General features: G+C 34.1%; 2 protein-coding genes across 8 annotated transcripts; one reads left to right on the top strand and one right to left on the bottom strand.

The window, feature by feature from the left end:
• Positions 1–88: 88 nt before the first annotated feature.
• Positions 89–2,694, top strand: LOC143899758 (antichymotrypsin-2). 5 transcript variants are annotated; one of them, XM_077410300.1, is made up of 8 exons: positions 89–287; positions 905–1,035; positions 1,131–1,310; positions 1,382–1,592; positions 1,803–1,897; positions 1,971–2,150; positions 2,232–2,367; positions 2,453–2,694. In XM_077410300.1, the coding sequence occupies exons 1-8, from the start codon at positions 89–91 to the stop codon at positions 2,608–2,610; spliced, it is 1,290 nt and encodes a 429-aa protein (XP_077266426.1). In that variant the 3' UTR covers positions 2,611–2,694. The 5 variants fall into 5 exon arrangements, with proteins under 5 accessions (XP_077266426.1, XP_077266425.1, XP_077266428.1 ...); XM_077410299.1 differs by having other exon boundaries at positions 1,683–1,897; XM_077410302.1 differs by having other exon boundaries at positions 152–388; positions 1,683–1,897.
• Positions 2,695–2,899: 205 nt separating this feature from the next.
• Positions 2,900–9,893, bottom strand: LOC143899757 (uncharacterized). Of its 3 annotated transcripts, none has more exons than XM_077410296.1 (6): positions 9,697–9,892; positions 8,795–8,879; positions 8,580–8,702; positions 8,053–8,145; positions 4,948–5,223; positions 2,900–4,022 (listed from the first exon to the last, which is right to left on the bottom strand). In XM_077410296.1, the coding sequence occupies exons 2-6, from the start codon at positions 8,874–8,876 to the stop codon at positions 3,118–3,120; spliced, it is 1,479 nt and encodes a 492-aa protein (XP_077266422.1). In that variant the 5' UTR covers positions 8,877–8,879; positions 9,697–9,892; the 3' UTR covers positions 2,900–3,117. The 3 variants fall into 3 exon arrangements, with proteins under 3 accessions (XP_077266422.1, XP_077266423.1, XP_077266424.1); XM_077410297.1 differs by lacking the exon at positions 9,697–9,892 and adding an exon at positions 9,092–9,257; XM_077410298.1 differs by lacking the exon at positions 4,948–5,223 and having other exon boundaries at positions 9,697–9,893.
• Positions 9,894–10,662: the final 769 nt, after the last annotated feature.

Below are 10,662 nucleotides of genomic sequence, written 5' to 3'. Positions count from 1 at the left end.
ATGCACATCTTCCAAGTTCCAGTCTTCAATTTCGCATAGGGCAGAAGATATCCCCCTAAAAAAACCATTATTGCTATTGCCATGGCGCATGACCTTCCGTTCAGATAAATTTTCTCTCAAAACTCGAAAACGAGATTCTTTTTCTCGTTTTATCTGTAATGTAATTTTTATGCACAAGTTGAAAGAAATTAAAAATTTCCAAATTTTAAGTAACTGCAATGTACAGCGCGTATCGAACTACATATATATATGCGTGAATACTGCCCTTAGGATAGAGGAAATCCATTGTAAGTTTATACATATATCACGAGTCGTTCGTATCGTAGTCGTTAACGATACCACGGTAGCGGGTAGCGGGTATACATTTGGGTAGACTTCCCACTTCCCGGTAAGCGTGTATTCTGGAAATTGCTGGAAATCTCGTATTTGCCGTAAGGTTTTAATCACGTGCTTTCTTTTTGTGACTCGACGGATAATTTCTCATAGCACCTAGCACCTAGCCTAACCTAGAAGTAGTAGTTGTTTGAGAAATTTGCGCGGGTTGAACTGTTGATTGTTGAAGGAGCCTAACCTCGAAAACGAAAAAGTTGTACAAGATTGATAGAAAAAAAACAAAAAAACAAAAACGACGATTGGTCAGTGGCATCGCGTGGAATTTAGGAAAAAAAATGAAAATAAAAATCTCTTTCTTTTCTACTTGAAATATTATTTATTTACGTGAGAGAAAGAGTGTTTTGCTGTTCTCATGAGTCATGAGGCACGATGCTCACGCAGACAGGTAATGCGATGGTCGAGAAATGCTTAGCGACATTTCTCTGTCCATCGTTGTGCGATCTAGGTTAGGTTATCTGATCTAAAATAATAACCCATAATTTCACAACTAACTGAATATTTATCTTTGTAGCTTTGTTTGCGATCGTCGTCGGTAGTACACTAGCGCTGTCTGATCGAGATATGTCGTCGTCGAGTGGACAGCAAAATGATATTAAAACCTTGTCTACGGCGTGTAACAAGTTTACGATTCCGTTGTACAAGGTATGTAGTCACTTATATATATTTTTTTATATTTTATATGAGCTATATACGCAAGCACTTTTTTTCCAACTTATTATTTCCACTTTATTACATAGAGTTTGTCAACCAACGTTGACAGCAACGTTGCGATATCTCCTTTGAGCTTGCATATTATATTATCTTTGCTTTCCAATGGTGCTGGAGGGCTTACGTTGAACGAACTGAAATCTGCTCTTCGCCATGACGATACGGCTCCTTTGAACGATGAATTTAAGTTTCTGGCTCTCTTGTTGAATGTAAGATTAAGAAGAAACGTGACGTCTAATTTTTCTCCGAAAGTTACATATGTATCTCGATTGTATTTTAGAATATCGAAAACATCGAATTGCGTATAGCGAATAAAATATACGTTCAAGATGGATTTGACTTGATGGCAGAATTTTTAGCGATATGCACAGATATATTTCAATCTTCAATTTCAAGATTGAACTTCAAAGATAATGGACTTGCTGCAAAAACTATTAATTCGTGGGTTCGAAAAGCAACTGATAATAAGATATTTGATATAATTTCTTCTGGTACGTTACTCGTATAATTATTAGTGTGATTCAATGCAAATTATATCGCTGATCGTAAAATATTTTTAGCGATTAAATTATGTTGAACAGACGATATCGATCGAGATACAAGGATTATGTTAATAAATGCCATTTACTTTAAGAGTAAATGGCTACACCCGTTTGACCAAGTTTATACGGTAAAACGCAAATTTCATGTTTCTAAAACAGAAACGAATCTTGTTCCGACGATGTTTAAGAGCTCAAAGTACGCTTATGGAGATATACCGACTTGGCGTACGTCGTTTATCGAAATTCCATACTTGGTGAGTGATTATACCTCTGTAAGGAAGAAACTTTCTTTCAAAAATAAAATTTATTTGAAGAACAATTTTGCAGAATCAAGACATTGCGATGATAATATTGTTACCGGATAGAGAGATAGAGTTGCAGGTTTTAGAAAATAATTTTAACTGGGAAGTGTTGGCAGATGCACCTAGATCTACCGACGAGGTTGCGTTATATCTGCCTAAATTCAAGTTTGAAATTACCATAGATTTGAAAGATGCTTTGCGTAAGGTAAACGATTAGCGAAATTCATTTTAAACGGGACACGGAGAAATGTGGATAAATTTCACAAACTGAAACTCATACTTGTAGATCGGCTTAAATACGATGTTTGAAGATAATGCGGATTTTACACGTCTCTCGAACGTTCCTTTAAAAGTAAGCCATGCGTTGCAAAAAATTTTCATAGAGATTAACGAAGAAGGTTCGGAAGCTGCTGCCGCGACAGGTAATTTAATTTGTCCATCTGTGAACGATGAAAAAGATTTGATGAATTTTATAAGCGTTGGAATAAACAACTATTTTGACGGCAGTTGTGGGAATGAGACTGAAAAGGATGGCAATTTTACCGATGGAGTTCGTGGTGGATCGTCCGTTTTTGTTCGCGATTGAACATAAACCAAGCAGAGTACCGCTATTTCTGGGAAGTGTGAGAAACATAGAGTTTGTTCGTGAAAAAGATGAATTATAAATTCTGTTATATTTTTATATTTGTGCGAATTACTTTATCACATTATGTGCAAAGTTCAAAGGATAAGAAACAACTTTTACTGATCGATGTGTTTTTCTTAAATCTATCACCGAGATAGACTATTTAACTTTCATAAATTTTATTGTTAGTATCGTACAACTTATACAACGTTTAGTTTAGTTTATTTACTGCGCTTGTTTTTTAATATAATTAACATCAAAATTATAAATTATAAAATGTTTATAAAAAAAGGATTTAACGATTTTTAATATATAAGTAAGAAACGAAATATACATAAAACTTTTATTTGTCTTGCGATAATTTTTCCATTAAACTAATAGTTTCTCGAAAGTTAACGTAAGACTAAAATATTTTTGCTAAAATATTTCATAATTAAAAATATTAAATTATATAATTAATGAAGATTTTTCTTTAGATTTTAGAAAACGCTATATATTTGGACATCTACGCAAATTTTATAAAGAACAAAATGCCGGTACTTTTCCTTTATTGATGTCTGCCGGTGACGCGATCTAGTATCGTTTGCGTTAGCACCTTCTCTGCTACATTTCGCGCAAAATTCGTCAGTTGATCTCGAATGCCAGGACGCTTGGTAGTAGTCATATAATTCTGACCTTGATAATATCCTCCTTGTGGATAATTTTGTGGATATCCTTGATTATAATTTTGATTATTGTACGGATATCCTGTATCTTGGGTCGGATAGTAGTTACCGCGGTACGATGGATTTCCTTCCGGATATCCGGATGTACGTGGATAGCTTGGATAACTCGGATAGCCAGCGTTTACAGCATTAGCGCCGGTTCGTCTAACGGTTTCCTCGCCATTAGAATTCCTAGAATTATCTGGATATCCTGAAGAACCGCTACTTCTACTTGGATAACCGGAACCGTCTCTAGATGGATGACTGGATGATCCACTCAAAGGGTAACCAGAGGATCCGCTGGACGGGTAGCCGGATGACCCACTGGACGGATAACCAGATGATTGACTAGGGTAGCCGGACGATCCGCTGGACGGGTAGCCGGATGATCCGCTGGACGGGTAGCCGGATGACCCACTGGACGGATAACCGGATGATCGGCCGGACGGGTAGCCGGATGACCCACTGGACGGATAACCGGATGATCGACTAGGTGAATAGCCGGCAGAATCACTGGATGGATAACCAGATCGGGGCTGATTTGTCGAGTCGGGAGCTCTCGAAGATCCGGAACTTGGGTAACCGCTATTACCAGGATATCCCGAACCGGATGGATAACCGAGAGTTCTAGCGGGATACGATTGACCGTCCGAATTGTTAGAAGTATCTGAAGAGCCATGTGTCTCGGTTTCTGTTGGGTAACTAGTTTGCCGTTTTGGAACTGTTCGTGTCCTCGTTTGGTCATTTTCTGCATACAGTAACAACGACAAAGAGTACTTAAAAGGTACAAAGGTAGAATATCTGTAATCATATTTTTACCAAGCATCGTCAATTGTTGTTGGATTTAACATTTGTCATGCACACATGCAGATAAGGCTCGCACTGTAGCATGGCGAACATGTTCATAAGATATTCTAAATAGAAGATAATATATTGAATTATATTTAATTTACCTTTTAAAAACGCATTACAAACTGTTACGTCGTTAAACATTCCAAACAGAATAATTCAAAAAATGTTAAATATATAACGACTTTTATATGCACATGCATGTGCGCACACCTAGTATTTGTATGCGTGCATATCCTCTATATATAGTAGCCGACTGACTGAATTAATTGGAGCAAAGGTGCCCTGTTTGATATTTTCAAGCAGATGAAAATGATTCTGATTATATTGGAATTACACTTATTTATATTAGATAAAAAAAATTTTTTTAAGGATAGAGAAAAGATATTTTTTAAATAGCTTCGAGTAAAAAAGAAGTGATATTTTTTAATCAATTGTACTCCTCTGCCTACTACACCAGAGCACAATTTCTTGATGCAATAGTTTAACGAACTGGGTAAAGCAGTTTTATGATTTTATATATTATAGTTAAACTTTATGTGAAAAAAATCTATTATTATCAGCAAGTTAATGTAATTTTGAACGTGTCTAAAACTATATATTATTCAAAAATTTTAAATCTTTATAAACAAACTTTATTTCAATTATTCGTAATTGATATTACATTTATTGTATTTGTTATTGTAGATTAAAGGTAATATAATTCAGTACTACGTATAAATGATATATAAACATCAATATTGGCACCCATATTTTTTTAACATTTTAGTATTAGAAGTAAATAACGTTGTAAAGTAAACGGAACATGTAAGTGAATTTTTAACCAGAAAATGTCCAGACTCTGTTTCCATGACTGTCCACGCGAGTGTGAGTAGTGTAATAATTGTTTCCGTTTGCTTGCGTAGTGCTTCTGACAGAGCTGGTGGGCCAAGGGCGATGGTCGTTGCCGAATAAACGATTGAAAATGGAACCATCACCTATGGTATTTCTGGAACCGGAGTTACCGCTGTATCTTCCTCCATATGACGAAGATCTAGGCGGCGGCGATGGCACTCTTGGTGTCGATCGATGCGACACTTGATTTAGTCCCGGAGGTAGTGCTGTTAAATCATATAATGAAAAAAAAAACTAATACAAAAATCATAATTTTTTGTTAAAATTTTTATCAGTTGACCAGTTACTACCATTTCACCAGTTATTAATTGACTGTTTCTTGCAACAAGATAATGGTACGACACATAAAATATTGCACATTAATTTCAATCTCTTTGACTTGCTTTCTTTTAACAAATCTTTACACAAGAAAAGCGATAAAACAACCAAGTTATAACCAATTCGGTTTTCGGTATGCCTACCAGTCCACACGTGCAACATATTGTCTACTCATCTTTTTTTGCCATAAATTGTATATATGTACATACATTGCACATAAAGAGATTTGTGTGCAAAACAAATGAAAAACAATATCAGTAAGACGCAATAGTAGCTCATTTAATTTTGCTTACGCGATATATGACGTATGAAAAGATAACACATATGTCAAAGTTCAAGCTGATAACCCGTTCATTTGTAAAATATCTCTTACTCGTGTTGAATAAGAATTGCTCGGTTTATAAAATGCTTTATGATAATGTGAAATTATGATAATTTGAAGAAATAACGTCCAGCTCATTGAAAATAATCTATTTCAAAAGCATTTCTTATAAATTATAAACATACACGCACACATACATGCACGAAATAAATTAAAATATTGTTGTAGGACCGTGTATAGGTTCCTAATCAGTGATGGTAGATTGGGATAGACGATTCTGACGAAAGTGAGTCTCCTTCCTCGTAAATTAAAAGAATCGCTCAATAAGAATAAAATTTGTTTTCTCTAAAACATTCTCTAAAACTATTACAGTTAATATACATGTACACTTATCTTGTTATCGTATAATTAATTCCAAATATACATGCTGTTATGTATACAGTTATGTATATCGGAAAAAGTATTATAAAATCACGTTTCAAAAATATCATTCGCGCTTAATTTGTATTATAAAATATCTGTACAAAAATTTATACAACATTTCTTGCAAAATACCTGTCTTAATAAATAGTCATGGACTATGCTGCAAATAAAAATAAGAATAGCATAACAATAATCATAATGACAAAACACGACACAAACTTTCAGCTGGATCACCACCGTATCGTGACAAGGAGGAATAATCCAGAAAATCCAACGAGAATTATCGAAGCAACTGCTCCGACTGATGCAGCATTCCTACGGTAAATCGAATTTGAGTTGTGGTTGTATCCACGGTTCGGATAATTTTGATACGGATAATTTTGGTGTCCCGGATGCTGTGGATAATTTGCTGGAGCCTGAGGATATCCGGTGTTTTGCGGATAGCCCGGAGCTGATTGCCCTGGTGTGGGCATTCTGTTTTGTGTTGGATATGGCGGATATCCCAAGTCCTGATGACGACCGGCTTGATTGGTCGATTGTGGGTACGGTGGGTATCCAGGTGCAGAGGAACCGGTGTTGCTGGGATACGGTGGATATCCTAAGTTGCTTCCAAAAGAAGATCGATGATGTTCGTCGTTATCACCAGATGGATATGCCGGCGGTACTGGTGGAGCATTGGCATTCGCATATGGATTCGCGTTATTTCCATTCACTCGTTCGCCGTTCACGTAAGAAACACCAGCTGATTCGTAGCCTGTAAGGACGCTCACTTCACTTCGTACTGTGCATATTTTTGGCAAACACGAATGGAATATTAAATTATACGAAACATTGCAAGATGATAACGAGTTACAATAAAGAGTTTCAGGTTTTATTGCCATATTGAATATTCAGATTATTTGTTATTCCTATTGCTCAAGTTTGGATTGAGCAAGGATGATATCAAAAGTTTTTTCCCTTAAAAGAAATATTAAATTTTTTTAATTTGAAAAATAAACTGTCTTCAAGTGGAGCAAAATATCATTTTGTCCCAAGAACGATTTTAAATATTTATACTTAAATTAAAAGAAAAAATCTGACAATATACCGCTTCGTTTATACTAGTTTATATCCAGACAATAAAGTCTATACATATGAAGATTATATAGTAGAAACTACCATCAGGCCTCATATAATTTTAAACATAAAAAATATATATATATATATTTTTTTTTTATATTGGGTCTTATTTCGAATCATATGAATTAAATCAGAAAGGAGGATCAATATATCTTAAAAATAAATTCTAACACAAAACTGTTATGTATAAACTAATTATTTAAGTCAGTAAAAAATACAGTCTTTATATTTATCAAAAAATATCTCCAATAAAATTGAAAATAGAAATTTAAAAAATATAGATATATTTTATAGCATGAGATAATAATCATTTTAGTTGTGCACATTGCTTAAAATTTTATCTCAGTGCACACATGAATTATAAATTTACGAAAAATAGTAAACTAGAAATAATAATACATAATACAATAATAATACTTAGTGGTTGTGTAAATGAATATGTTAATGATTAATATTGTTTGCGTATGGAAAATCTCACTTGGACAATTACAATTAAAATAAAAAAAGTGCGTTTTAATGTAGAAATTAACACGAGACACGATTTCGCGTCTTATGTCAATATAAACGTCAGAAGGATCAAGTATAGATTTGTTTTTATTTTGTCTGTCTCAAGAATCATGCTTTTCTCCCACGATTCCACCCCGATACATGCTACGAAAGACTCGAGACCCATAATTCTGAGAATTTATTTTTCTCGTAAGCGTGAAAAATTTGAAATTCTAAACAATTTATTTTGCTTAGTTGACCTTTTATCATGCATTTTTCACTCATGCATTAGCTCAATCGCTTTAACGTTTTCAAGCTCGCAATGTATCGAATATTAAATGCCAAATACAAAACTGTAGCAGCTTACCTAATCCCGTAGACTTTCTCACACATTTCGGCGCACCATTTTCGCTTTTACAATATTCGTTCCCTCCGCAAACCATACTAGTACAACTTGCGTCTGTAAAGATTTTTAAAAGATGTTAAAATATATACAATATACATGTAGGTACATACATATTACACTCTAGCTCTATCGTAAATCTTTCGATATGATATAAAAAATATGAACAACAATATTGCTGTGTTATAACCGAGTAAGGAGTTAAAATAGAGAATATTTTAAGAGGAATCAAACGTCTCGAATACGACAGTTGCAATTGCACTTAACGCTAATATAACAAAGCGATAAAGAAAAGAGTTAAGCAGCAATTTTTACTTTCTTTATCTATCGAAATGAGAGAAATAATACACGCGTGCATGCGCACAAGCGTACATATATGTATGATATGTACGTACAACATATGGTGTACGTATACATTCTCGATTCATAAGATCAATTGTTGAAATTGTTGAGATAAATCAGCTAATATATATTATATTGTCGTTTCTTACCACTTGTCTTCCGGCAAGTCGGATATCGTCCACATTTATCTGTATAGCCGGTACAAGGATCCTCAGCCATCACGCACGTTTCGTCACTACGGCAGCCAATGTCCTTACAGGTTCTTCCATATTCTGAAGGATGGAGAAACAAAAAGATATTTTCTCTCAATGTACCTATATCGTAATAATTTTGATCAATAAGAGATTTATTTATCGTTACTTACTGTTATAAGATGCCGCATCTGGAACAATGGCAATTAGCAGCAACGCCCCAGAAAAAAAATTCAACATAGTGCGCGAAAACATTATCTGAAAACAAAATCAATATATATATATATATATATTTTTTTTTAATACGGTAAAATACAATGCGTTGCTTATTTTATATCGCAATTGAAGAAGATCGAGGAAGTCGCTAGTGTATCTTATTGTCGGTTATCTTGGGAAATTGTTGAGTGCAAATTGTGCTGTAGAGAGTAGACGGTCGAACACTGTCTTTCGTCCATTAGTCAATTTCATACCTATTTATTATATGACTCGCCATTTGTTCTATAAATAATGTTACAAACTACAAAGACGGTGCAGATTTCAATCGAGTTAACGTTTTTTGCATTTTGCATGCAGGTTTTATGACAATTCCGAACTTGGCACCTCATGGTATTCTCATCTCATACCGGATACTGTTATTGCTATCCTTGGATCAAACGCAACGCAATATCGTCTGAGAGGAGGGAGATTCACACACGCACACACTCGTTATATATACACTTCGTAACAGTCTTTTTCCTCGTTATCACCAGAAGAATCGTGAGAAATTAAAAATATGTTATTATGATAAGAACGAAAATGTACTCTGAAACATATTTGACCATATATCGCAATTTTCTTGACAGAGAGAGAGAGAGAGAGAGAGAGAGAGAGAGAGAGAGAGAAGAAAGATTAACCATATATATATGGTAAATCCTCTCTTTCTTCATTACAAGAATGTCCATCGATATGAAAAGGTTTCGACGAAAAAAAAAATATATATTATGCAAAAATTTATAAATACTGATATTTCTCACAAAACTTAAGAGAATGAAACGGGAGAGAATGAAAAGGATCTTATTAGTCATCGCTTATGTACCTGTTCGTTTCTGTATACTAGGCACTTGTCACACTACGAAGTCCTCGGTTGTCGCTAATTGTCACGATACTAAAATCTGCCTGCCTGGAACTCGAGACTCATTAGCCAGCGAGTCACAGCGTCACACTGTCACAGCGAGTAGCGAGTTAGCCAGCGGTACGATTACGATTGCTGTTCTGACGCTGACGTACTCTCAAATTGGAGCGAGGGAGAGAGAATGTGACAAAGACATCAAAGAGGAAGGTCAAGCGATCTGGCACGATAAAGCAGAGGAAAGATAGCGAATAATAATGTGTATTCAGAGAAAATAATATTTGATATTGGAATTTTATGAGAAAATGCGCTGCGACAACTACTTATATTTATTAGTCATCGATATTATTGAGCATCCATATATTCTTTTCAAATATACATATGTCTGATAGAAATCGTCACCCCAACGCTTTTCTTATCGATTTATATATTTTTATGAATAATACATAACACAAAAAAACTCGTCATAACTAAAAAACTCATTAAAAATTTATTCTATTCTTATTTCATATGATTTTTAATGGATATATAATGTTATTGGAAATTTCTTTATCAAATAATTATTCCAATATCTGATATTATCTTTAAAAAAAAACCAGATATTCGAGAATTATTCAAATTGTTTTTTAACTGTTAAAAACAAAAAAAAATATATATATATATTATATTTGCAAATTTTTATTAGATATGTATACTTTTAACACGCGCTTGACACATATATAATACGTATGTACATATACCTTCTTTTCATCCGAGTTTTCTTTCTGTGATGTCAGAAAATGTAAAAAAAAAAAAAAAAAAAAACTAAGTAAACGAATAAAGTTTTGGAAAGTTACATAAAATATTTGTGTTATATACAAATTACTTGAAATTATAATAAATGATGAATATGTGTATAAATCCGATCGACTCGTTGGATCAGCGACACAATCA

Source organism: Temnothorax americanus, unplaced genomic scaffold, assembly GCF_048541705.1.
Source record: "Temnothorax americanus isolate GAGA-0224 unplaced genomic scaffold, ASM4854170v1 Scaffold29, whole genome shotgun sequence".
NCBI lineage: Eukaryota > Metazoa > Arthropoda > Insecta > Hymenoptera > Formicidae > Temnothorax > Temnothorax americanus.
The sequence above is the reverse complement of the archived record's forward strand: the minus strand, read 5'-3'. Positions and strand labels throughout refer to the sequence as shown.

Excerpts from the sequence above, each read along its gene's own strand:
- LOC143899757 (XM_077410296.1), bottom strand. The coding sequence starts at position 8,876 with ATGTTTTCGCGCACTATGTTGAATTTTTTTTCTGGGGCGTTGCTGCTA. Across the intron at positions 8,703-8,794 it reads AGATGCGGCATCTTATAACA|AATATGGAAGAACCTGTAAG; the intron begins GTAAGTAACGAT and ends TCCATCCTTCAG. Across the intron at positions 5,224-8,052 it reads GAGAAAGTCTACGGGATTAG|CACTACCTCCGGGACTAAAT; the intron begins GTAAGCTGCTAC and ends ATGATTTAACAG.
- LOC143899758 (XM_077410299.1), top strand. The coding sequence starts at position 89 with ATGACCTTCCGTTCAGATAAATTTTCTCTCAAAACTCGAAAACGAGAT. Across the intron at positions 1,311-1,381 it reads TTCTGGCTCTCTTGTTGAAT|AATATCGAAAACATCGAATT; the intron begins GTAAGATTAAGA and ends ATTGTATTTTAG. Across the intron at positions 1,593-1,682 it reads ATTTGATATAATTTCTTCTG|ACGATATCGATCGAGATACA; the intron begins GTACGTTACTCG and ends TATGTTGAACAG.